This window comes from Salarias fasciatus, chromosome 6 (genome assembly GCF_902148845.1).
Source record: "Salarias fasciatus chromosome 6, fSalaFa1.1, whole genome shotgun sequence".
NCBI lineage: Eukaryota > Metazoa > Chordata > Actinopteri > Blenniiformes > Blenniidae > Salarias > Salarias fasciatus.
In genome coordinates this window covers 40,467,583-40,494,754 of record NC_043750.1, presented here as the reverse complement: position 1 = coordinate 40,494,754, position 27,172 = coordinate 40,467,583, and the positions used below count along the sequence as shown (strand labels likewise).

Here is a 27,172-nt window from a genome sequence, read left to right as displayed (position 1 = left end):
GGAGGAAATCAGAGTGATTTATATGAACTCGAGACGAGCCTGAAGGAGCAGAGACTCACCTGGAGCCGCGTCTTCACCTGAGGGTCCAGCCGGAAGCCCGCTGCCAGGGGGGGGCGCCGCCGAGAGCTCGTCCTCTGAGCCCCCCTGCCAGGACCATCACACACACACACACGGAAAATGATGAAATGAAACAGAACAAAGCCCTCCCTCAGATGATTCAGTGCCGGTCCCTCCTCCACCCTCCTCGGGTTCTCACCTGTGGAGCGGCTGCTCCTCTCCCTCCTCTTCCTCCACCATCCGGCCGGTTTGGCCCTTCCTCCCGCTCATCCTCACCTCCTGGCCGATCCATCGGCTCTGAGAAAGAGAAGTTATTGATCCTCCAGAGTCAAACTGCGATCATCTGGAATCCTGCAGAGAAAACACTGATCTCTTTTCCTCCCGGGGGATTACCGGCGTTATTAAGTGACTTTTTTTTTTTAGAGGGAAGCACGAACGGAAACTCGCTTTAGTGATAAACAACAACAGGTAACACCGGAACCGATCATTTATTCACACAGGAAAGAAACAGCAAAGATAAACTAACCTTTTTATTCCTCCGCTGCCGTGAGTGACAGACCGGGACGCTCCCGTTGCTAGGCAACCGCAAACTTCCGGTTTGGAGCGCAGGCGGAGAGTTTTTTTATTTCAAAATAAAACAAACATGAGTAAAAATCTGTCTTAAAACACACTCTCACAAACAACAGCTGTGCGCGCGCACACTTTTAAAGGGAAGCAAAACCTGGAAAAGATTCATCAGTCTAAACCCTCCTCATTGCGGCTGAATATTTACTGAATTCTACCCGGAAGTTTGTTTTTCTTTTTTCGCTTTAAACATACTCAATACCGTTTTAAATTTGACCAGAGCCCAAAATGTTTTTGATGCATGCGACTTTAAAACTGTGTTCACGTGCTCCCGAGACATGATGCACAATCCTGATCGATTTTTATTTATTTATTGGGTGATTAGAATATTAATGTGCAGAACGTATTGACTGTAAAACCTGCATGGAAACATAACTTTAAACAGTTTGTCACAGTCAATCACAGTTTGCTGTAAACGAGGACAGAAACACTGAATACTGTGAAAGAAATTCTGTTCATTACATAACAAAACGAAGAAATACTAGTAATGTGAATTTCATGTGCACCTTTTCTCATATTTTCCAGATGAATGCATTCATCAGACATTTGTGTTCTACCCGAGAGGAAGTTTGGAGGAAGTACATTTAAAATCATTTGTTATGTTTTTCTTCAGGGTTTCATCCAGTGCAGGGTTTGAGTTCAGAACAGGTCTCAGCTGATCCTGCAGCTGATCACACCATGCAACACTGCAGACCAACCGGTTTCAAATCAAGACCTGTGAATCAACATTTCAGCACAAACCTGCAAAATCCCGAGTGAATAAAAGCGAGAGTCATGTTCAGAAGGCTTTCTCAATGACGGCTTTATTAGCTCTATAAATAAGGCAGATACACATAATCACTGGATTTGGCCATAAAACCACATGTAAATCTTTAAAAACTTTATTAATTCACAGATATAAATCATGTTGTGATCTTCATATAACCTCAAAAATCTCAGTTCATTCGGTTTATACCAAAAAAAAAAAAAAAAAAGCAACTGAAGCCACAACCCTTCATTCACGTCGCCGATCTAAAATACTCAACGCAAAAGAACAGAAGAACAACAGAACCCGACGCAGAACGGAGGAGGCGACGGAGGCGTCCTGTAAACAGCCTGGAGAGGTGGGCTCGCGGTGCGGAGCAGAGGGCTTTGGTCAGAGGATCAGGGACGGGGGGGCGGCGGTCTTCATCGTGTAAAGCGTACCGTAACTTCAGCGACGGGCCTCCAGTGATGGGAGAAACCATCAGCACGGTTCAGGATGAGCGATGGAGGCACGAATGCACCACCAGGAGGACAGGAAGAGGGAATAGTGTTGGAAACATCAAGAAAACCTTCTTTTGTGCAATCATTTGCATAACCCAGTGGAAATCACCTGGGTGGCCAATATTTACATAGAAAAAGAAACATACATTCATCCGACATACAGGATCTTATAGCAGACTGAAGCCCAGAGCGTTTCTATCATTGCACTTATTGTCTTTATGCACGTTAGTGAGGAATTTACAGGCTGAGCCACACTTCCTACCGAACCTCCACTGATAATGGAATTAATGGCACAAAAAACATGAAGAACGGTGGAGGGTTTGGCAGTGGAGGAGGGGTTCGTGGTCTGAATACTGCCAGTTATCACGTGATCTACACTCACCGACGCCAAACATGGAGGATCTGAACCGTCTGGATTCACTAAAAACACCTCGAATGTCCACAGTCTGAAGCCAGCCGTCAGCTGCAGGCTGTCCGGTGTGCATCAGGTATCGTCCGTAAGGTATCTGGTGAATGCGTCTCCATGAAGCTCCTGCAGGCTGGCCGAGCTGAACTCCCTTCATAGTGTTTCTAATCAGTGATTCCTTCTGCAGAGGAGGATCACCTGCGATCGATACTTCATGGCGGAGCGCTGAGCAGCAGTTTGTGGTTAGTGTGGCTCCTGAAGCCACTCGGAGTCGCGTCGGACCTCCAGGCTTTGGCTCCACGTCCCACTTCCAGGGGAATACTGTAAACAGTCTTCAGTCGCCCTCGGGGTCCCCGGGGGGCCCGGCGGGGGGGCCGCCGGCCGAGCGGGGGTCCAGGGCAGAGTGCATGATGCCCAGCCACACGTCGTCCATGTTGGGCATGACCAGGATTTTCTGGGAGACGACAGAAGGTGATGAGTGACTGAAAACCTCCGAAATCGAAGCCCCGCCCACCCTCCTGGGCTCAGTGGAGGGACGAAACCCTCCCGGCGGCCATGTTGGTCCTACCTGGAACTCCTGGTCCAGTTTCCTCTCGATCCAGTCGGTGACGTGGGCCAGGGTCACCTCCCGCTCGCCCAGTTTGGGCCGAGCCTTCAGCTCCAGGTGGGGCGGCGTCCGGAAGCCGTACCTGCAGCACAGAGCGGCAGCAACTGGGGTCAGACCCGGTCCGCATATAAATAATGATTCAACACCAGTCTGCAGCTGCTGGGAAGAGTTGTAAAAAGCTTCAGAACGATCAGACCTGCAGCACAGTCAGATTAAATTATACTTATTTAGGAAACTGTTCTAAACTCCACTTACTGGATTCTGAATTCTGAATTCTGGTCTCAAATCACACAATAATCATAATAAAGGGTTTAAAAAAATCCTCCAACCTAAACAAAAATCTTAACATGAAATAAAAAAACATGTTCATTATAAAAATAAACTGTATAAAAATCTACAGGAGGTGAAAATGCAGTAGAATTGGTGTTGAAACAAGGTCCTAACTCTTTTTTTATTATAAATATTGATTTGATTTATTCTGATGTAAAATCCATCTAATCTGTCACATTTATTCAAGTTCACCTTTAAATTACAGGACAGGCAACAGAAGAAGGTGGAAGAGAAGGAAAAAGCAGCATTACACATTTTACAGAAATTCAATCCTGAGAAATTTATTCTAATCCTAAATAATCTTGAAGCAAAAAAGTTAAATAAGAATTTTGTCTTTTTTCCCCCACACATCTTTATTATTCATGTTCCTATTTGCTGTCTATAGTGTGTCAAAGAAGCTAAACATTGTAAACCCCCCCCAAAAAAAAATTGATCCAAAAGGTTAAAATGAGCAGGACACACCTCCACCACCAGAGGGCAGCAGAACCATCACAGTGAACTGAGTCCAGGTTGATCAGATAGCACACATCTTAATGTCACATCATGAATATTTGACATTTTTCTTTTCCTTCTGAAGCTCTGATGACAAAACCTGGATTATCTGGTAATCTGGGGCTCCTGGCTGTCGGGCGGAGGAAGGCGGCTCACCAGATCCTGTCGGTGGGCGGCGGCGGGATGTTGACGGCCAGCGTCCCCTGCAGCTGCTGCAGCTCCACGCTGAGCAGCAGCGGCGTGTTGGACACCTCCTCCATCTTCTTCTTGATGAACTCCGTCTCCGTGGCCTTCTGGAAGTACTTGGACTTGGCGATCTTGTCCACGAAGCGCATGATCTTGCTGGGCTTGTGTCCGCCCACCAAACTGGAACAGAGCAGAGGGTTTTCAGTGCCGGGGAGTTTCTGAGAACGTTCTCTAACCCGGGAATCCCGACGCGCTCACCCTTCAGCTCCGGCCGAGTCGCTGGAGAGGTCGGAGGAGTCTTCCTCGTCTGACGAGCCGGCGCTGGACGACTCTTCATCGCTGTCGGCCAGGCAGTAGGTCCGCGGCCTGGGTCTGAGGACAGGACGATCAGAACCATCAAAACCATCAGAACGTGACAGTCATCCACGTGCACCAACGGTGTGTTCAGGGACAAATGGAACTTCTGAAAACAAATGGAACTTCTGAAAACAAACTCAAGCTTCCTCCTGTGAGCTGAGCTGTTCCTGTAATCCTGCAGTTATTCCATAGTTTTCAGGAGGATCATTAATCTGAAGAGACCGAGTCCATTCAGACTGACGTCCCACTGTGACGTTAGCATTAGCATTAGCATTAGCAGCATAAAGAGCCGTCATCAAACATTAGCTTCCCTTTCTAAAAGTGGTCCCTTGCTTCGCTGGGAGCTCATCTCAGCCGTCTTCTAGTCTAAACGTTAGCAGCATTAGCAGCAGCCTGGAGCCACAGAACCAGTCACATGTTAGCATGAGCCTAGCGCGCTAACATCCGACCATCTAATGCTGCACTGAGGATTTAGTAATCCCGAGTGAAATGTAACTGAAATGAAAGCACCTGCATGGAGAGCTGCAGAGCGACCGTCCACAGCGTTACGCTCACTGCTAGCATTAGCATCATGGATCTCTGAGGTGAGCAGCTGTGTTATCATCGCATGAAACTTCTGTTTACTGGAGCAGCTACACTTCGCTGATATAGATGGCAACGTGAGGGACGTCCCACTGCTAGTAGCATTAACTTCAGCCTGCGAAAGCATTAGCATTAGACTGTATCGACATTAGCATTGACATGGATCCACAGTAGCATCAGCAGTGTTTTTTTCTTGCAAATGCAGAAGATGAGTCCTTCATCATGGGTGTGTCCTTCACTGTAATCTCAATGCTCTCTGGGATTGTTTTCAATGCTGGTAAAAATCCAACACGCAGATCAATACGTCTCTTGATCAGTGTGGTGAAAGTCAAAGCTGTCGAGGAAACCACAGGTCAGAGGTCACAGAGAGCGACGGATCTGACAGATTAACGAACAAACGGTCGCATCCACATGAGCATCCGCCCAGGAGGAGATCAATCAGGCGATCGGCGTGAATTATTAATGAGGCTGAGTGGAAAATGAAAGCAGGACGGAGGAGCGAGGGAAAGACGAGCAGAACTCACCCGGGGAAGAAGGCATCCGATTGGCAGGAGGAAGAAGACAATCAGAGAGAGAGAGCGAGAAAGGGAGAGAGAGGAAGAGAAACAGCAGACATTAAACACAGGAAGTGAAGCAGCAGGAAACGACTCCAGAGAAAATTGAAGGTGGAGGTGGAGCTGGATTTGTTGTAGTAAAGGATGATTGTGAGTTTTTGTCACTTCCTGACGACTACTGCAGCCTCGCAACAAAAAATAGAGTGTAGAACAGAGCCGTCTGACGGTTTGCCGGTTCGGGGTCTCACCCGTCTTTGCCTTGCTCCCCCAGGCGGAGGCTCTCCGCCTCCTTCCCCAGGCGGATCAGGTTCATCTTGGTCTCCAGGGTCATGAGGAAGGAGCCACTGTAGGACACGTCCAGGTCGAACCACAGACCTGGTGGACAGACCGGCTCACGTTAGCAACTGAGAGGAAGGACATCGGTCCACTAACAGACTCCCACACTCAGAGAGTCCAGATCCCAGACTCCAGTCCAGGATCAAGGGACTTCAAGGTCCAACTGAAAACCATCTGAAAGAAAAATGGAAATGTTGCTCGTTAAAGAAGAGCTGAACCCAGAATCTGAACTTCACATTCCTGGACCTGGACTCTAAAACCCAGACCGGATTCTGTAAAGGAGATCTGTCCCCTCCGGTCCAGGATTAGATTCATTTATATCTCAGCCTGACTCCCTGTGGTTTCAGGTCTTCCTCCTCACAGGAGAAACATCTTTAAATAAAAAGAGACGACATTCGACAACCTGAACAGCAGTTTCTATTCTCACCACTGGAGGGCGCTAAAGTCTGACAAAATACACATGAAGGAAGAGATGAAAAATAAAACTGCTTTTTCAGGCGGTTTGCAGGTAAAATATCTTTTAACAGTATTAAATAATTCCAGAAATGAAAAAAAAAAAATCACCAAAATGTCAGATTTTAAGAAATGTTAGAATCTTTGTAATCACTGTTTATATTTCCAAGATCTATCAGCAGAGGCGGAGCGTGGGTCTCAGTACAGAGAGGGCGGAGCATTCTCGATGGGCCCTCATGATAGTAATTTTACCATTCAAACAATCCCTCATGCTACCGTCAAACAACAGTAGCTCAGTTGGTAGAGCAGGTCGTCCTATAACCGGAATGTTTGCGGTTCGATCCCCGCTCCTGCAGGCGCAAAACTGTCGTTGTGTCCTTGGGCAAGACACTTCACCCACCATGCCTAAGTATGAAAGTTGTGAGAATGAATGGTTGGTGGTGGTCGGAGGGGCCGATGGCGCAGATTGGCAGCCTCGCTTCCGTCAGTCTGCCCCAGGGCAGCTGTGGCTACAGTGGTAGCTTACCCTCACCCAGTATGGAGAGAATGAATAATGCAATGTAAAGCGTCTTTGAGTGTCCAGAAAAGTGCTATATAAAACCAATGCATTATTATTATAACAACACACTAATGCTCACTTTTATTGAGCCAAGCAAAGTCACAAACCAGTTCACAAACTTGTTCTGAAGAACGAACACACACACACACACACACACGCTCAGTCTCGTATTTCTATCCTCGTGGGGACCTTCCATTGACTCCCATTCATGTCTAGCCCCTAACCCTGACCCTTACCCTAACCCTAACCCACACCACAACAAAGCCTAACCCTAAAGAAATGTTTTTGCACTTTTACTTTTTTCAGTAACAACAACATGGTCAAGAAAACACTGTTTCTCCTACTTAGGACCGGAAAAAGGTCCCCACAAGGCACGTCGTTCCACGTTTTGCTATCCTTGTGGGGACATTTGGCCCCAACAAGGATAGAAATATGAGAACACACACACACACACACACACACACACACACACACACACACACACACACACACACACACACACACACACACACACACACACACACACACACACACACACACACACACACACACACACTCTGACAGGTGTCAATCTCAGAGCGTCCGCTGTCCATGGTGCTGAAAGCTCAGATAAAAACTCACTGGCTAAATCTGTACCATCTTTGATACAGCTTAAATATAAAATGAACACAGCTGGTCTAAAATTACACAATCTGTTCAGATAGATATAGACACAGCTATCTATATCTTTTGGAATTCACGTATATTAGAAAAAAAATAGACTCGGCGGTCTCTTATAGTTGAGAGCAACACAAGGCACATTCAGATATGCAGGTGTTTAAGACCACAGCATTCTGATCAAGATAATATTACTGAAGGTTTCACTGACTCACCAGTGGCTCCGATGTTAGATTTTGGGTAGTACCGCTAGCGGCTAGCATAGTGTTTAGCATACTGTTTAACTTCCCTCCAAAGAGTTCAGATCAAGTGCAAAAGAAAAAACTGGTTCATGCCGCACAGCCAATCAGCGCTGGCTTACAGCTCTGATGCATTCATGGACAGTCGTAATGTAAGAATTGGCAAATTGGAGCCCACAATCATATGGTATACCTTCTGGCACACACTGCACATTTTATTATAATTTATTTACGAGTAAATGTGAACACATCACATGAAACGGGGCCCTATGACCTTGTGGGCCCTGGGGCGACCGCCCCCTTGCCCCCACTCTGGCTCCGCTACAATCTATCAGCTAAAATGATGTGTAATAAAATGAAAAGGTTCAGTTTATCTGTGGCCAATCTAAAATATATGGAAGATTCAATGTTTTTCTGACATTATAAGGGGAAAAAAGCACAATAAAAGGTGTGAAGCTCATCTGACTTCAGGAGCCGAATCGATCCAAATCGATCATGTGTGGGATATGCTAGATCAGTAAGTCAGATCTAGAAAGACAGACTTGAAGAGGATCTACCTGTACCAGGAGAACCAGGAGGTCCACAGGAACGTGGTTTTAGTGCAAACAGGTGAACAAACCCATACCAGGCAGCTGATGGCTGAAAACGGCCTCAGTGATCTTCAGTCTGATCATAATGAGGCCTCTGTCTGAAGTACAGATCTACTTCCTGCTCTTTACTGTCTCACATCAGAAAGTGTCACTCCACCAGACGTGTGCCAATAAATCTCCACTTCTGAATGCTGGAACTGTTAAAGCAGACAGATCATCAGCAGCGCCGGTGGAGTCGCGTTCCTCGCCCTGCTACTGCGCTGAAAGTGGCTTCTGAGGATGTTTTTCCTGGATCGGGTCCAGGAAGCGATGCTGCCATCTCGATCAATTCCCGCTCCCATTACAGGGCGATGCGAGAGCTGCACTGACTCACCGGAGGAAAGAGGAAGAGACGAGACCAAAGCCTGAGCCGGGACACAAAGAGGAAGAGCAAATGAAAGGGAGAAACTAGGAAGGATGAAAAGAGCGATCTGTCACAGACGGAGGAGGGGGGGGGTAAAGCACTGTGGCAGGAGGCGAAGGAGAGCTGCAGGCTGACGCTTTTCCATGATCACAGAAGAATCTCTCTAAACGTCACGTACAAAGCTTCCTGTGATCAGAAGTGCGAGACGTCAGCTGAAACTTTAGCTCGGCTTCAGCCTCGGTGGCTGCAGCGAACAAAGAGCTGCTGGAGCCGGCAGATCCCGCACGGCGGCCGGCTCCGTGCTCAACAGCACATCTGGAACACTTGCCTCGGTAGTTGATGGAGGGATTGGAGGCCCCGAGGATCCTGGGAGTTTGTGAGCCCATGTCCAGTTCGGTCAGGGTGAGTTCATTCATGAAGTACGGCAGCTGAAAGAGGGACAAGCAGACGGCGGAGCGGAGGACGGACGGTCAGCTAGGGTTAAAAATGTTAGACGACTTGACCAATGAAAGACACGCTCTGCCATCGGAAGGGAAGGAGAAACCTCCCTGTCGGCTAATCGCAGATTGAAAGGTCTACTAACCCCTTCAAATATTACTATTATAACACACTTTCTGAAAAAATGCATGCAAATGAATTTCACTGGGGAATTAATAAAGTACTTCTGTTCTATTCTATGTGATTAACATGGAAATTCAAAGCAAACATGTATTTACATAGAGTCAGACTTTGAGTAAAAATGACCAGTTTTGCAAATGTTACACCATCATTCACCCTCAAACACCTTTTATTCCATTTTCCACATTCAACCTCGTTTCATCCTGAGTGAGTCGAAGCAGGAGAACGGAACCAGAAAAACCTTTAAATTTAAACTTTAAGGGTTTTTTTTGTTTTGTTCTGGGGCAGAGTATACGTGATGAAAATGTATATTTTCACAAAAGTCAAACGACTCCTACAGAAAATGACTGTGGTTCGATAGCAGCCAGGTAGTTCACGTCCTTCTGCTGTGTTGCTGCATTGAAGAAATTTATTTGAGAAAACAAAATGTTTTCTTTGAAATCCATACCACTTGGTGGTTTGGAGCCTCTAATGGGCGTCATGTTTCACACTCTTGCTCCATACATTACATTAAGAAGTGAAGCAGCTTCAGTCCCAGCAGAATAAATGTAAAGAAACGGCTGTTTCCGTCCATCTCTCAGTCTCAGCAGGGGGTCCCCCTCCCGCCCGGGACTCCACTCACCCGGATCTTGCTGAGCTTCAGCTGGATCTTCTTGGAGATCAGCTCGGCCCAGTAGGGCTCGGTCAGGAAGTCCCAGAAGATCCGGCCCAGAGCTGCGTTCAGCCAGGCAACCGTGTCCTCCTCCTGTCCCCTGGGGTCCTCCGGCGCCGAGACGGCGCTCTGCAGCTGAACAAACACTTCCTTCAGCCGAAGCTACACGTTTGTACATCAGCAGCTAAGACCAGGGCTGCGTTACCTTGGCGTCGGGCGGCGGACTGGCCCGTGGGCCCTGTGGACTCTGCAGGACGGGGCTGGTGGCCGCCGGGCTGCTCGCCGCCGCTCTGGGCAGCAAGGAGCCCATGTAGACGCTGTAGTCCAGCAGGAGCTTGTTCCTGCTGCTGCTCGCCGTTGCCGAGGAGGACGAGGAGTCCTTCGACCTGGAGGGCGACGCCAGCGCCTCGTCCAGGCTGCCGCGGCTGCTGCTGCGGCTGTGGCAGCTCAGATCTGCGGGAAGCCAAACGGGACACGGCGCAGATCAGGCCCACTCAGCGGCGCTTTGGAATGAGCCGAGCGAGGTGAGAAACTCATGGTTTCCTGGATTCTCCTCACCTCTCTGACTGGAAGCCACGCCGGCGGCGCTCCCGACGTCGGCCTTGATCCTGGAGGCCGAGAGAAACCTCTGGAACCACTCCTCCTTCTCCCTGCCCGTCCGCCCGAACAGGAAGAGCGTCAGCTCCCTGCCAGTGGAGGCCGCCGCCGCCGCCGCCGCCTCTCCCCGGTCCCGGGCGCTCACGCCGTCGCTCGCTTCGCACCGGTCGCCCTCCGCCTTCGACATGAAGTCGTCCTGTTTGCCCAGTTCGATGCAGATCGGGTATTTCTTGTTCCACGTTCGCTTCCTGGCCAAACTCAGTGGCGCCAGGTAGACCTGAGGAAAGGTCGGACGTGAAGGAGTGATCAGAGTTCGCCAAGTGGCCCAACAAGCTAACTGCATCGTTTTCTGTGTAAACTGACATAGTTTCCAGAAGGTTGCCGTGGAAACGAGCGTCCCTGTGATCACGTACCCTGCTGCCGGTCAGGTCGTAGATCTTCTGGCTGACGTAGGTCACGTCGGGCTTGGGCTCGTTGTGCGTGGCGCGGCGGGCGATGTTGTGGTTGGGTTTGGACAGGCGGATGGTGGAGCCCTCCAGGCGGACGAACACCGATTGTGTGAGCGTGGCGTGGTACGTCTCCGGGTCGTAGTTCAGGATCTCGTTCATCCAGCCCTGCAGGAACAAGGGGCTTCTGTAAAGGCATCTTAGCCTTTGGTTCTCAGGAAAGAAATGTGGGAGAGAAGACTCGACTCCAGCCTGGAAAGCAGGACACCGTCTGCTGTCAGTCATGTTCGAAGCTTCCACTGCGATGGGGAAGGTTACCTGAGGCTCTGCGAGCTTCACGCTGATCACAGTCTCACAGACGTGAAGCCACAAACACTTTGTGATTTTCTTTGAAGCTCATCGAGCTATATTCAGCTCAGAACTCACAACTCCAAAGGAAATCTGCCTCCTGAGTAGAAATCTTGCCTTTTTTTGGAGCATGTTTAGACATGCTGCATCTGCGATGCAGGATTTCACTGATTTCATGATGGAAAATGAATACAAACATTTGTATATGTAGATTTTTGTGAATCTACTTTGATAATGGACATCCTATGAAGGCGATGAGCTCTGATTGAAGTCATGAGTGGAAACCAGGATCGTTGACACATCTGATCAGAAATGTAATTCAGCTGCATTAAAACCTGATTTCTCTTAGCATTTTACCAGAGAGTGGCTGGATTACAGCAGCACTCAGATTATCACCAGATTCCTCCCTTAAAATGCCCCCAAAGCCTGAAAAGTGTCACTATGTGAACTCTAGTAACCCCTGACGGAGAAGACAAGATGGAAATGAGGAGTTATAAAATTTATTACACAATCCCTTCTGTGCACAGGTGCTGTAAAGAAGTGTGGGAAGTTTAACTTCTGATGCCATACCTTCAAAACACACAAGTCTTAATGTGTGTGTTGTGTCGTTTTACTCTGACGTCTCGCTCTATTGGTGACCGACACACCTCAAAACACACACAACTTCATCATATCCAGAACATTTAAACCATGCCATCATAGAATAATCCATCCTGAAAACAACATTTTCCACCAAAGGTATTTATCCTGAATGAACTTCTTCTGAAACAATAACATCAAATAAAGAAATCATGGCTACCATACGAACTCTTATTCTGAAACGTAACAGCATCACCCCTGTTCAATGTGTCGTTCCGCTCTTATTCTGAAAGTGGAGAATCGCTGCTGCCTACCGATCTGGCAGGGGGTAGTCTGGTCTTTGTGACATTTGCAGGATGCTTGCCAAAGGGTTATATGTTGAAATGTTCTCAGACGAGCTGCTTACTTCAGACCTCTGAGTCTCCAGCAGAGAGGGACTTCGCCAATAAATCAAATATTATATTATCAAATATTAAATACATGATCTGAAACAAGTGAGGAAATGATTCACTGACCTTATAAATGTCTGGTTCCTTGATGTCCAGCTTGGTCCGGCTCAGCAGCATCTTCTGGTGTCTGGAATGTCTGAAGTCGCCTCCAGAAGGTTTTGGTCCGGTCAGCCACACCACGCCGATGGCTAAAAGGAAGCCCAGCCCGATCCCCAGCACCATTCCTCCCACGTAGCTCGGAAGAGGCAACACAAAGCACAGATAGACCAGTGTGGACAGGAAGCAGAGAGTGTAATACGGGATACTGGGGTCCGGCTGGAGGCTCTCGGACTCGTCCTCGCTGCAGGGCTCGGTGCTGCCACTCAGTGGCACTTTGGTTGGACTCCCGGTCCCCGTGTTGTCAGTCCTGTCTCTGCTGTCTGCGTCGGTGCAGGCCTCAAAGTCGTCGCTGTTCAGGATGCAGAAGTCTTCGTCCTCCAGCTTGGCCAGAGCGGACATGGAGTAGTTGTCCAAAGACGCTGGAAGCGAGGACGACTTGTTGGGGCTCTTGGTGTCGGTGGGGGGGCTGACGGATGAATCGGCTGCTGTGTTGGTCCTGCTGTCGGGGCTTCCCGCCTCCAGATCGCCGGCCTCCTCCTCCTTGATGCAGTAGTTGTTGTTGCTCTCCAGGTGGCCGTTGACGGGCGTGATGGTGGACAGCTCCTGGGCGCTGGCAGACAGCCCCTTGGCCCGGTGGATGCTCTTTTCGTCTATGATCTTACTCAGCAGCTGCAGCGGCTCGGAGATGGCTTCAGAGAGGCGGCGCTTGGTGTCCTCGATCCGTGCCTCCACCTCCGAGACTTTGAAGAAGCTGCGGTTGTCCGGGGACGTCTGCGGGGACGGCGGGACCGCTTTAGGGTCGTTCACCAACAACGCGGCGGCCGACTGGACCCGCGGGTGCGTGAACTGCTTGAAGAGCTGCAGATTAAGGCGTGATTCCGGAAGACGGTAGGGCGTGGAGGAGGACGAGGAGTCCTGGGACGTGTCCGAGGACAAGGACTTGACCAGGGACTTCATGAGCTGCTGGTGTCTCGGCGTTGGAGCCGGGGCTGAGGGGACGCCATCGCGAGACTCCATGTCAGAGGACAGAGTCTTGGCCAGACTGAGCAAGGGTCTGTCGCTGGAGGGGAAGCTGAGAGACTTTGTGGGAGGGGGGTTGGTGCCTCCGGCCTTCTGCTCAGAGAGGTATGAAGACAGAGTCTGGGCGGGGGCGCCTTGAGACGGGGGTTTGGATGCAGAGGAAAGTCTGGATGATTCGGGAATGACGCGCGCCGCGTCCGATTGGTCCGGCCGTCCTGCAAACATCTCCTCGCTCGCTTCCAAACCCGTCACTACGCCTGGATCGCCAAGGGGGACGGCGGAGGGAGTCGAGGCACCCGAGGCGTACAGCTCCTCTTCCTCCTCCTCTTCCTCTTTCCCAAGAGCTGAGAAGTGGATGGTGATGGTCTCCTTCGACAGCGACCGCTGCACATGAAGCTTGGGGGTGCCGGGCGCCGGTCTGTCTGCGTGGTGAGTGCTCTCTGCATGGCTGGGAGGCCGGCTGGTCATTTCAGCACTCCCACTGAGCGGCAGTCTGCAAACAGATCAATACATCAGACTCAATTAGAGCCAAATAAATCAGATCACATCGATTCGCAACAAAAAGTCTTTTGGATTTTGACATAAAACTTTCTTCAGATCTTAAAGACACTATTTCTTCACTGATGCACGGACAGAAATTCATGTTGGTCCCTTGAATGAGTAATTTCAACAGTAAATGGCCTAGAATATTCCACCATCCGTCCACCATCGGATGTGGAAGAGTGCTGGAATATTCCTCAATGCTTTGATGCCCCAATAAAAGACATGAAGAAGCCTCTACAACCCAGGCTCGGCTCACAACAATCCTCCCCTGACGTGTTGAGTCTGGAGCGTGTTTGAAGGCAGGTCAGAGGTGAAGCTCGGGTTGACATTAAAGCATCGAACATCGGTTTCAGACCCATTTTTACAATTTAACTACTGAGTCTGCAGGAGAGAAATGCATCGTTTAGGAGTTTTGTTTGCGAATGAAATAATGAAAAATGAATCATTATTCTTCAGGGAAAGCTAAGAAAAAAACACAAATGGGAGGATGGTTCTGTGGTGATTTCTATCATTTCTACTGAAACTTCGAACTGCCAGATTGAAGATTCTCGACTCAGCAAAGGGCCAGCAATCAAACAAGAAAAATACAATCAAAGCAATAAGATTTCATTAAAAACTGGCTGAGAGACAGTAGAAAAGAGTGTTCATTACATTGTTTTCTTATCATGATATAGAATATCCGACCATCTGACTCTCACAAGTCAACATTTCATGTCAATACACTCCTGAATAAGTAACCATGGACTATATTTAGGAAGCCAAACTGTGTTAATTGCGTCTCCAGGAAGAAAAAGTGTCTTTGCACGTGTGACTGTTCTCCATCACTGAATCGCTTCAATTACGTCAGATTTGGGTCTAAATCAGCTCACACACACACACACTCACACACACGCCTGGTGATTAACCCCCTCATCCCACTCACCACCTGCTGACACTTCTGCAAAACACCTACCGCAAACTACAATCAGCCCTTCAGGAAGACGGAGGGCGTTAATCAGGAGCAATCAGAGTCACGGCAGGCTGGGGGAGGGTAACGGGAACATGACGTTCAGACAGCCTGTCGTGGTCGTAATGATACACTTCTTATATAGATCACTAACGGACAGATCTCAGTCCAGTCTGGAGTCTGATTCCTTCCTCCCAGATCATCAAGCTGTTACACATCACTTCCTGTCGGCACTGAGAAGCTGGAGCAGCTACAACGACAATGTCGTTACTCTGAATAAATCTGCTATGGATGTTCAGTCTCCTGATACACCTGCCTCATTCAGACTGAGGAGACAGAAGCAGAGGTAGACCACCCAGAGAAAAACTTAAGCAGGAAGAAAATGCAAACTCCACACAGACAGAGTCCACTGGTGTCAGTTAACACCTGCATCAGAGTCCTACAAAACCAGGATGGTGAATTTGTACGTGATCTCAGTCCTACGTGTTTCTGTATTGATGAAAGGAAACACCAGATGTGTGATGATCTCCTCGGCCCTGTCCCTGTCTCTGTCTCTGTCTGTCTCTGTCTCCGTTCGGTCCAGCGGTGCTGGAAACAGAGGCGTGTCGACGTGCAGGACGTCTGGCGCTGCCTGCTCCGTCCCCCGGCTGGACAGCAGGGGTGGCGTGAGGTCAGGCCGGCCGCCTCGCTTCCAGACTCCACTTAACGGCTCATTGTCACATGGGTCACGAGTGCGCTCGTTACCCAGTCGGGCAGTCTGCCAGCCACCTCTGTCCCCGGCGAGCCGTCAGCAGCAACACAATCAGGCCTTTCTAAGGGACGGCCGGCCGGACATGGACGTCTTTCTAACATACGAGACTCCAGCTGACCACTGAAGTGTGGACCGACTCTGCACAAGTCATCTATTCCTTCTTTTGATGGAAACAGAACAAACATCAAAAGAGTCACGAAGCACATAAATGTGAGCTGGGTTTTCCCTGCTTGCATGTTTCTAACAATGATTAACCAGTGACAATAGGCTGGTGTTTGTCTCACGACCACAGAGCGTGATAGGAAGCTGATGGACCGTACACAAAGCTTTTCATTGATGCTGATGAGACTGATTACAGGAGCGAGCCGAGCTAATTAACCTCCGAGTTTCCGTCTCGTTAGAGACACGTGAAAAGCCTGACTGCAGAGAGCGGATCGCACTGACGCCTCCAGGACCTCGACACACAGCGAGAGGTGAAAAAACAACAGGAAAACAAACCTCTCATCTTCTGGTTACTTTGCACTCTGAGCAAGAACCGCTGAATCTAAACCGAAATTAGATGTGAGAACAAAAAAGAGTTAAAACAGCAATAATAATCATGGATATTTGTGTAAAGGTCAGAATTGCTGAAAAAAGATGTTTTCAGACAGTTTTCTGACACAGTTTCACCACAGAGTCCAGATCATTTCGTCAGCCAGTCTGAACTGTGACTGTCAGGAAAGGAAAGAAACCTCCCTCATCCTGAGCCATATGTGTGTGTGTGTGTGTGTGTGTGTGTGTGTGTGTGTGTGTGTGTGTGTGTGTGTGTGTGTGTGTGTGTCACTCTAACCCTTCACCTCCTCCCTGAACGCACAGTGACCCGGTGAGACACGATCAGCTGCGTTTATTCTGAGAAAAGCTCCGGCTGGTAAACAGACACATCCAGGAAGCGGCCGTCGGGCCGGTCTGCAGGTCGGTTCAGGGTCGACGGTCAGGCTGGCAGACAGAGGCACGGACTAACGCAAAAGAAACGGGTTTCCCAGAACTCGGCTCTGGACAGGGTCTTATTACAGCACAGTTCCAATTCTCCACTGTAACATGATGAATTATTGATCTTCCAACAAGTCTGACCAGCAGATTCCAAATACTTTTCTCTGTTTGATGCAAAACAAGACAGACTAACAGAGGTGTGACCTTTCTGGACACTCAGCAGGACGGAACGTTTCCCTGTGTGAACCCGAGTCATTTTTCTAAAACGTCAAAATTCCACCGCGATCTGGTCTGAAGGGCGAACGTAACGAGTTTGTCTTTGCAGCAGAAACTCATCAGCTCCTGTGTCAGTCACTGAGGATCCTCAGAGTCAACAGAGCCGTCAGGCTGACTGCAGGAAGTACGCTGAACACATCCTGTCCGCCAGCTCCGCCTCCAGCAGGGATGGAGCATGCTGGGAAAGTGGAGAGATGTACTCCTGCAAAATCTGCATTCACCAGGTAGCACTTAAAGGACCTGTATCCTGCTTTTTTAGCTCGTCCAAACCCTATTATTGGCATTAACATGGTAATAGTTTATTTTTGGCGCTAAGGAAAAGTCATTTTGTGTGAAATAAAAGATTTTTGGAGGTTAATTCTGAAACCCGGAAGAGAAAACGCTCTGTTTCACTGAAAATCCCGCCTCTCCCCCTGTGGACTTTGACTGACAGCTACTTCAACCAATCGGAGCTGCGTTAGCCTCTCTAAGGGTTAGCTTTAGCTCTTTAGCTTTAGCTTCTCTACACGCAAAGACACGCAAAAATGTCTTTTCCTATTAGAAACTCACCAAGCGCAGACCCTTCAGACCCTTCAGACCCTTCAGACCCTTCAGACCCTTCAGACTCTTGCTCTTGCTTGATTGTTGCTTTCAGATGATGGTTAAAGTTTATATCCGTGATCGGAGATACAAAAAGTGGCAACGCTGATTGCCGAGGGCCTGCTGGGGGGGGGGGGGGGGGGGGGGGGGGGGGGGGGGGGGCGTCTCCTCAGTGGAAAATGCGAATCAGCTGCTGCTGGTCAGAGGAGAGTGGGGGTGCTGTCTGCACGGGGGTGGGGTGGGAGAAGAGTGGTGGGGAGGAGTTCAACTTTGTGACGTACTTAGGTTTGAAGAGTTTCAAACGAGCTGTTTTCTACCCGAAGGGAGGGGCTGCTGCAGAGAGCAGCAGACTGAAAGAGATTACTCAGGCATGCGTGGATGAAAGGAAATAACATTTTGGGGGTGGTTTTAAAGGGAATTCAACTTTGGGGCATGCTGAAAACCCTAAAAAAGTGGATTTTGCATGATATAGGTCCTTTAAAGTACACAAACCCAGAGATGCTGTAATCCCAACAGCTGTGTGAAGATGATGAGACACAGCTCATGATGTGCTTCGACTGAAGGACGTTCATGAAAAAGGCACAGACCAAACCTCCGTTTAATGTTGAGGGTTCATTAACATGATCACAGTGCTCAGATAGACTCCCAAAGTGGAGCTTTTAGAAAACTCTCAGGCTCTGTCTCGGTGTAAACGGGGGAAAGCTCGTCTTTGTGAAGCTCCTGCTTCCGCAGATCATCTCCACACGGAGCCGGCTGCTTGCTGCAGGTCACCTGCTGCTCCCCGCCGGTTCGTTACATGGGCCGGTCCCCCGGGAAGCTCAAATGTCATACTCTGCTGCTGCAGATGACATCGGCGGCTTCGGGAGGATGCTTACAGGAGAAAAACACTCCTCTGGAGGAGTGGACGTCGTCCCGGAGCGCCCCACATGTTGCCTAGGAAGGGATTAGATCAAGTCCCACTCCGAATCCTCCTGCTTATTTACAGGCAGGGCTTCGCTCCCTGTGCTCGGTGTCTCCCGGGGACAGCAACCCTCCAGGAGGCCGACAGCAGACAGCTCAGAAGACAGGGCCATCGTGAACGGGGACATGAATCAGATACTTCTATTGGTTTGCTGATATGAGTTAGCAGTCCGTTCTGGACGAGTCCAGTCGTTCTGTCAGCTTCCCTTCCTTCTGTTGGGTTGTTTGCTGTTAAACGGACGAGGAGACACGTGAGGCTTCCAGCTGAGCCTCCCTCAGGTTGCATAACTCCAGACAAACAGAGCCGAGCCTCCTTTCTGAGCACGTTTCAGCCGACACTCCTCCTTAAAGCCATGTTTGTTTTTATGATGAGTCCAACAGGACGTCTCCACGCAGGGGGCGGAGCCGGGAGCACACACCTTCACCGCCCGTCCAGGTAAAGGTGAAGCCATCTCCGTCCCGCCTGCTCTTCATCTGAGCTTTAACACCGTCTCCTGTCACAGTTTGTAAGCAGAACCTGCAGCCTGGTGCATGATGGGAGTCCAGGAGTCGGTCCCAGGTACATGAGAGAGTTTCTCTATTTAGACACAGACTTTTCAGATTTGCTTTCCTGGAGACAAACAGAGGCAGGCCAACAAAGCCAAAGCTGTCCGGAGGAATGCTGACTAACTGGAGAGACAGGCCAGGGCTGAAATGTGGGTCTGCGAGTCCGTTACGGGTCTGATCAGCTGTTTGGCAGCATTCCTCAGCCAACAGCAGGCGCGGAGACGACGTGCCCAGAGCAATACTGACACAACCAGGCTCCGCCGGGTCTGCAGAGGCCAGAGGATCCGTTTCATTCTGCACAGAACATTTCCAACAGTGAAAAAACATCACGCTTTGTTTTTCCTGCTGCTTCTTTTTCCCTGTAATGAAATTTCACAGCTGCTGTGAAAGAGCCTCAGTGAAGACGGTGTGATGCACTTCAAGAATATTCAGCCTTCCCTTATTTCCTGTGACGGCGGTTTATCAGAGACCATCAGCTGCCTCATGCTGGAACGATGCCGATATATCCAGAGACCGAGGCAGAGTCTGAGGACTCATGGACAAGTCAGAAAAGAAACATCAGAAGATCTTACAGGTTAATGTGGTTCATAGTGAAACCTTCACCTCAGAGACGACTGGACCACAGGATGAAGCAGCGGGATGACCAGCAGCCCCCAAAACCTCGAGCGTACGCTCAACATGTTCAACTGTTCAAAACAAACTACAGCACTCGCAGAGGGCCAACATGGAAACCACACGGTCCTCGGTGTTTCTGTGAAGGCGAAGTCTTTCTGAAACAGAGACAAAAAGACCTCAGGCAGGTCTCAGGACAGCTTCCAGGACTCTGACCCAGTGGATCCAGTAGCTTTCAAAACAAAACATCTTGTGTCAACTGCAGCTCATGAAGCGCTTCATTAAGATAATAGCATTCACCAAAAACTGAATTAAGTGCTGCGGCTGCTGACGGGAGCTGAGTGGCAGGACAGCTGCTCCGGTAATAAACTCCTCCCAGTTTTACAGTGAAGGGTTTTCCTCTCCAACAGTGTCTGTCAGAAGAGCTGAGGGCGTTTCCACATTTCATCCCTGATCTCACCGGGTTGCTCAACTCCGGCCTGCGACAGCAGCGTGCACGGCGGCTTGTGAAGAGCATGTGACGCCGCGTCCACTGACACCAGGAAGTCAAAAACAACCAGACAAAAGGAGGCCAGAGGTCTGGGACCGGGGTGTTTCCACAGCGCCCAGACCGCAGAAGAACCCCGTCAGCTCAGTGGTCCAGTCTGTCCTCCCTCAGCCGCTGAAGCTCATCAACAAGCCCTCGTTATTTCTGAAGGAACTCGGCGCTGTGACACACACCAGAGCTTCGCCTCCAGCTCAGCGTCAGCGCCATCAGGAGCGCTTCACATCCTCCACTATATTCTCAGGGATGACATTTAAGGAGTTCTCAGAGGATGTATTTTAGCTACTGTGGATCTTTTTATCTTGATTTTACGCGCTCCCTCACGTCGACTCTAATTGCTGACCCTGTTTCCCTGATTTAGCAGCAGCTGCTGACAGCAGGTCACCAGCAGACGGAGACCTGAGATGACTGCTCCTCTGAGCTGAACAAGGCGAGCCTGTAACGCTGTTTTGCACAGACGTTATCGAGATAAAGTAGGACGTCTGTTCCAGGAATCTGACCTACTGCCTGGCTCTGCTGTGGTCGGTGCGTCTCGGGAGACGGAGACGACACTGATGTGGATCTCCTCAAGACGCTGAAGTCAATTCAGAACAGTCCGATTTCTCTGCAGTTGCCCTTTTCTGAAAACCAGATTTGTCAGTTTAATATCTAAATATAGCTTGAAAAAACTCATTCATTACAAAAAAAAAAAATAATAAAAAAATAAAAAAACCAAGGCGTGTCTTCAGGACAAATGTGAGAGGAGCAGGAAGCTGCACTCTGCATCCAGGTCTGAAGAAACCATGAGACGGAAACATCTGGTCCAGGCCACCCAGGAGGGCAGAGGACCCCCAGGCGCTCTGGATCCAGATCCGACCTTCGCCACATCCAGGCGCTTCTTTTCAGACCACCAGTAAAAGGCCGCCAATAAAACTCAGAGGAGGCCGAAGTTCAGGCTAACGAAACGCTGTTGCACCACGGGTGAAGTGTGCGTTCGGCTGCCACAGCGGATTCTGTAATCTGCGTGTTTGATTTGGCACCGGGTTCGCCCGGGCTGCCCGGCCTTACACAACCCTGCAGCGAACTGCTGGCACTGGGATTTCACCACCAGTCCTCACAGCCAGAACAAATAGATGTGCAGCGTGTTGTGGGTCTGATCAAAGCTCAGAATCTGAAGCAGATCGGCTGAAAAACAAAGTATTTTAACACTTTGTGAAGTCGTTTCTTCCCAGATCTTGAATTTCTGCTCACTCCGACGTTCCCTTTGCTTGTTTCTGACTCTCCAAATCTCCATTCAGTTCCCAGACAGCAGGCAGCCAAACAACCAAAACCATTTCAATTATTGTAAAAAGCAGGTGAACCATCAAGTAGCGGTTCACCACCAGTCAGAACGGACTGGTCAGAAAACCTGCACAGGACGGCCGAACCAGCAGTGCTAGTTATACCGAGGCCAGCTGGACATCATTTACCCAGAGACGCTGCGATCCAACAGAACTCTGAACATAATGCAGACTATCATGACAAGATCTGAGATCTGCCTCCACTCAACTCTGATGAAGGGAAAGACTCAGGAAGACTAAAACAACACATCGTGGCTGACGCTTCTTTATGAAGTTCTGGAAATGGATGAAGACGACTCTTTCCAAACGTCCTGAATACGACTCAGAGCTCTGCCTTCGTTTACGTTGAGCAACAGGGACTTTGTGGCCGACGCTCAGTGAAACTGGGTCTTAAGGAAAAGCCTGGAATGTTATAATCGAGCGTGTTATGCCGTCAGGGTTGGACAAAGTGAGAGGGGATTAGGCCAAACGGAATAACAAAAGCTCACATTGTGAAGCAGAGTCGCAGCAGCTCGCTGGAGGCTGGAATACTGAGACTGTTCGCAGAAGAAGTGGATTTGGTTTTATGAGAGGCAGCTGCAGGATTTCTTACAGCTCCAATCACAACTGTACGTGAATTCAGTGATGCTCAGATGTCTTGTTTTCCTCCTCTCCCTGTGAATTACACCTCAGTTTCAAGTGAGAAACTCTGAAGTCATATTTTTAGCAGGGCTATATTTACCCATCAGCCCCCACCTGCTACCTTTCCTCTGGGAAGCAGCGATCCTGACGGCGGCGGCCTGATGATCCGAGTCTTTGGAGCGTGAGAGAAGCTGCCATCTTGGCACATTTCCTCCTGCCGTCTCTACGACGGTCATTATTTCAATCGGCGCCCAGTCGCAACGCGTCCCGAGACGTTTACTGACACCTTTCAGAGTGACGGGCGAGCTCGGGGAAAGAAAAGCTCAGAAATCAGCTTCTCAATGAGCGACAGTCACCACAGAACTCCACAGAGGCGCCTGGATCTCTGGAGAGTCAATAAAAGACACTAAATTGCCTCTAAAACACACTCATGTGACGTTCAGCCACCTCTGACTCACAGCGGCTCCAGACTGGGCCGGAGGTGAAGCTCAAACTGACGGATTCACTTACTTTCCTCTAGCTGTTCATTCAGCAGGAGGAACGAGCTCCTCAGGTTCGTCAACAAAACCACTGCTGAACCAGAACCACCCTACAGGGCCGGGTTCCAGCTCCGGACCACTTTTCTTAGTCGTGCTGCTGTGGGTTTAGAGTCTAACGTCCTCAGTGTTCCAGTCTGATCTCTAACCTTCTGCAGCAGCAGCGCTGGAATAACGAGCTGAACTGATACAGAACGAAAGGAGCTGAGGAAAGACCGGAACACGAGCAGACCTCTGACCCATGAACCACAGTGACGTCTCTGCCGGGTAACGGGCGGCGAGGACATGCCCGGCAGCTGCCTCACCGCCACAGACGAACCAAGCGGGGTGACCGGAGCGTTTATGTGCTGGAAATCAACTCCAACTGTGTGAAAATGCACCGAGACGCTCACAAAGTTACAAAGCTTCTGTGTTTTTACATGAAAACGAGGCCTAAATGACAAAGTAAACGTTTTCTCTGCAGGAGTCGTTACAAAGTGAGAAGCTCCGACATTCAGGAGGGATGAATGTTCTACTGACCGCGGTTCACACCGACACTTCCTGCTCCTTCCTGCAGGGAGCCACAGATTACTGCCAGTCCAGTGTTGTTATTTGTTGACTGCTCCTCTCTATCGTCGTCTCTTTCCTCTCTAATCTCCACGAACCTGAACCGGTCACGGCGGACGACCATGACCTCTCAGGCTGGTTCCGCTGGATGCTTCTTCCTGGAAACGGAGTGTTGACTCCTGTCTGCTGTTTTAGGATCACCGGCGAGGGAATTCTAGGTGTTTCAGAAATGTCTCTGGTGCTCTATATATTAAACAAATGAATCCAATCTGTCAAGCTCTTCCATAACTTGTCAGTATCATGAATCAAACAGTAGCAGTGTTTCCCTGCGACATTGAAAGGCCACATCTGGCCCACGGGCCTTATGATGGCCACAGATCACACTGCGAGTCGCTTCCACACAGCTTCCGTCGTTTCGTGCGTGTCGACACGGTTCTGAGCTCCGACCAGAAGAGAGAAAACTCGCCCATCTAAAAACAGGCGAGACCTGCTGAGAGCCTGGGACAGGAGGAGTCCCAGCCCTGAACAGGTGCACCGTCACCAGGGGAGTCGGTCCGAGACCCAGCGCTCAGCCTCCACCTGCTCGTCTGCATTGCAGCGGCAGCTCCCAGCTTCAGGAAGACTTCCTCCCGGATTCTGAACGCTTATCAATCGATACTCCTTTATCTTCACCTCTCTCAGAGTCACTCCGGCGTGCAGGGCAGTGAGAGCTCCTTCAGAGCACACACCTGCTTCAGTCTGTTAAATCTGCATGTGACCGCAGCTCTGCGCGGCTTCTTAACACATAAAACACACTCCAGCAGAATCTTATCGTTCCACTGATTTCTGTTTTTCACAGCTTTCAGCTTGATCTACTTCAACTCTGAGTGTTTGATACTGGAATTACAGCCTCAGGCTGGACTGGTACCTGATCATCATCATTTTCTTCTAATGGAGGCTGGTTTTAATTAAAGGAAGGAAATGTCTTCTTTCAAAGACCAACAACAATTTAATCCAAGGTTTGACTTGAGTGTCAGGTTAGTCGGGTTACAGGAGTCAAGCTGTCGTCACAGGACCAACAGAGACATGGAAGAACCCACTTATACCTTCATCCAAACTCCACCTAAACCATGAAACACGTCAGATTGGAGCAACCCGAGAACTCGTCTCCACCGCGGCCTTTCAAGAGAAAACTCATTTTTGTGTTTTGAAAAAAGTTGCATTTTCATCATAAACAGACAAAATGCAACAAAGGTTTTCACTTGAAACTGCCATCCGACCGCGGCCTACAAAGACCATGCTTTTAAAGAACATGCAAACTCCCACCAGGACAACCTGAGCACAGACCTGAATCATGATGTCTGAAATACTCATCAGCTCCTCTTCCACATGAAACATTCTTCCATACATGCTCCGATTCGTCCAGTTTAATGTCATGAAGTTTGAGAGCAGGCTGTCAGATGGTCACAGGTGCACGTGCACGTAATGCAAGCGCTCTTCACAATTAGCCTCAAATGTCCATTAGACTGTGTGGAAACCAGAGTTCAGGCAGAAGACGCATAAACGGAAAGAAAGAACACGCAAACTCAAGTCAGAAAGGCCTGTAGGGTTCGGACCAACAACTTTTTGCCGTGATACCACTGTGCAAACCACTGCATCCTGTTCTCCCGATACATAAGAAAAGAGGAATGTCAATGTAATGAAATGGGGTGTTTTTGCATTTTTAAGCAGGTTCCGGTGTCCGTGGCTCACCGCTACGTAAAGATCTGTGAGACTAAACGATCCTGAAACAGAAATACCAGCTTAACCGTGAAGTCAGGGCCAAACACCAACTGAACCAGAATGAAATGAAATGACCTGGATGGAAACACAAAGAGATGATTGTCGCAGTTCAAGGATCAGGACCAGGGAAGTGTTGCATCAGTTCCAGGACTGGAAACCATCATGTGATAACTAATGACGAGGAGGAGGAGGAGGAAGAGGGACTGGACGGTCTTTCACTGAAAGGGGTTTTTAGAACCGAGTCATTCACGCTGTCATCCCACAGCAGGAAGGTTCAGGGTTCGAGTCCGGGTCGGGTTTTCTGTGTTTACCACCATTTCTATGACTTTTCAGATATTTGAAGTTGAAACATCTCCTAACTTTTCTACATGAACACAATATCTGGATTATTCTCCACTAAACCGAAAACGTTCAGCCAGCTGACTGAGAGGCGGCTCATCTGAACAGACAGCAGAGACGCTGCAGAGTCGACACCCGGGTCACTGATGACCCTTTGACCTTCTGGTTCCAAGACGGGCAATTAAAAAACTGTGAACCCAGTGACAGCAAATGATGCTCCAATACCACATGAGCTCATCTGACTGAACAACAGAGGAATAAAAACCTGGAGAGCTGCAGCAGCAGAAAGGAAAACTCAGCAGAAGAGAGTCGCATCTCAATCCTACGTCGTATTTCTAGCTTCTCATTGGACTGCTTAGGGGATTTAAGCTCCCACCCAGAGCAAGAGTAAACACATGAAGAGGGAAAGAGTCGCTGTTCATATCAATAAAGCTTGAGGGGATGTGTGTGAAGAAACCTGAAAAACACCTCAGTGCTGTTGACTGTACACATCCACCACTTAAACGTCCTGTCAGCTCATAAAGACGTGTTAGGATTTGAATGTGTGTGTGTGTGTGTGTGTGTGTGTGTGTGTGTGTGTGTGTGTGTGTGTGGGGGGGGGGGTGGGGGGTGGGGGGGGGGGGGGGGGGGGGCTTAAAAAACAGTCCAAAACACTGGAAACACTTTGCTGCACCTGCATCAATGTAAAGATGGCATGAGTTTAATGGAATTCACAGATTATAAAGTAGAAACTGTGCATGGATCAGAAGGAGCACTGAAAGCTGGCTGATTCCTGAGCAGTTTGACTGAAAGCTGGCTGATTCCAGAGCAGTTTGAGTGAAAGCTGGCTGATTCCAGAGCAGTTTGACTGAAAGCTGGCTGATTCCAGAGCAGTTTGAGTGAAAGCTGGCTGATTCCAGAGCAGTTTGAGTGAAAGCTGGCTGATTCCAGAGCAGTTTGAGTGAAAGCTGGCTGATTCCTGAGCAGTCTGTGCCTTCTCTGTGCCTTCTCAGAGCCTTCCTCTCCTCCTCTGCCTCTTCTCTCTCTGCACGCAGACTTTGCCCTCACTCAGGTCGTTTGTAGCTCAGGAAACGGATCAATAATGAGTTCAGATTTACTGGCTAAGTGCTTACCTTGTATCCTCAGTGCCATTCAATCCAGGCTGAGACTGAAGAGTCCAGTTTCACATATCCAGGGTGCTGAGAGAGACATCATCAGAGAAGCATTAGAAACGCCAGGACTTCACAGGAGGTGTGTTCCTGCTTGAGAATCGTGTAAATTAAAGACATTTCCATGCAGGAGTGTGATTTTTACTGTGAAGAATCGTGTGAATATCATCGACTGAGATCAGAAACATGCTGTCAACGTTTTAACGAACACGTTGAAGCCAAAATAAAAACTTTACTGAAGGACAGATGGGAGAAAACAGACATTTCCAGCCGAATCACGACTTCAGTCTTTACTTGAAGTCACTTTCTGATGAAGGACTCGGAAAACGGTCTTACCGCGCGAGAGGCTTCATGCTTCCCCCGGCTGTGCTGAAATAAAGTGGAAGTTTGGAGGATTAGAGCAGAAACGCTGCTTCACTTCCACGTCTCGACTCGAGCCACGGTCCTTCTCTCCTGACACCGCGCAGACCAGAGCAATCGATCCGGAGCGGCCGCCTCCCAGCCGCTCAACCGCACCATCGATTTATCCGCACAGCCACTGAGCGGGTCTGGACAGAGCGGGCAGATGTGAGAAAGTAAACAAAGTAACAAGTAAACAAGTTTCTTTTTTGTTTTGTAGAACAATCTGCAGGGTTATCAGTGTGATTTACATTCCGAGATGTTTCAACAATGTTTCTTATTTAATGTTATA

The 27,172-nt window shown here is 49.2% G+C and overlaps 1 protein-coding gene across 4 annotated transcripts; it reads right to left on the bottom strand.

The window, feature by feature from the left end:
- Positions 1 to 1,464: 1,464 nt before the first annotated feature.
- Positions 1,465 to 26,930, bottom strand: LOC115390617 (testis-expressed protein 2-like). Of its 4 annotated transcripts, XM_030094535.1 has the most exons (13): positions 26,818 to 26,930; positions 26,446 to 26,511; positions 12,433 to 13,978; positions 10,958 to 11,158; positions 10,506 to 10,821; positions 10,153 to 10,400; positions 9,918 to 10,082; positions 9,006 to 9,105; positions 5,689 to 5,815; positions 4,206 to 4,319; positions 3,918 to 4,127; positions 2,901 to 3,021; positions 1,465 to 2,786 (listed from the first exon to the last, which is right to left on the bottom strand). In XM_030094535.1, exons 3-13 carry the CDS (start codon positions 13,951 to 13,953, stop codon positions 2,667 to 2,669), a joined length of 3,243 nt encoding a protein of 1,080 aa, XP_029950395.1. In that variant the 5' UTR covers positions 13,954 to 13,978; positions 26,446 to 26,511; positions 26,818 to 26,930; the 3' UTR covers positions 1,465 to 2,666. The 4 variants fall into 4 exon arrangements, with proteins under 4 accessions (XP_029950395.1, XP_029950394.1, XP_029950393.1 ...); XM_030094534.1 differs by lacking the exons at positions 26,446 to 26,511; positions 26,818 to 26,930 and adding an exon at positions 19,659 to 19,966 and having other exon boundaries at positions 4,206 to 4,313; XM_030094533.1 differs by lacking the exons at positions 26,446 to 26,511; positions 26,818 to 26,930 and adding an exon at positions 19,659 to 19,963.
- Positions 26,931 to 27,172: the final 242 nt, after the last annotated feature.

Excerpts from the sequence above, each read along its gene's own strand:
- LOC115390617 (XM_030094533.1), bottom strand. The coding sequence starts at position 19,735 with ATGTTGAGCGTACGCTCGAGGTTTTGGGGGCTGCTGGTCATCCCGCTG. Across the intron at positions 5,816-9,005 it reads TCCCTCCATCAACTACCGAG|GTCTGTGGTTCGACCTGGAC; the intron begins GCAAGTGTTCCA and ends TCTGTCCACCAG. Across the intron at positions 3,022-3,917 it reads CCGCCCACCGACAGGATCTG|GTACGGCTTCCGGACGCCGC; the intron begins GTGAGCCGCCTT and ends TCTGTGCTGCAG.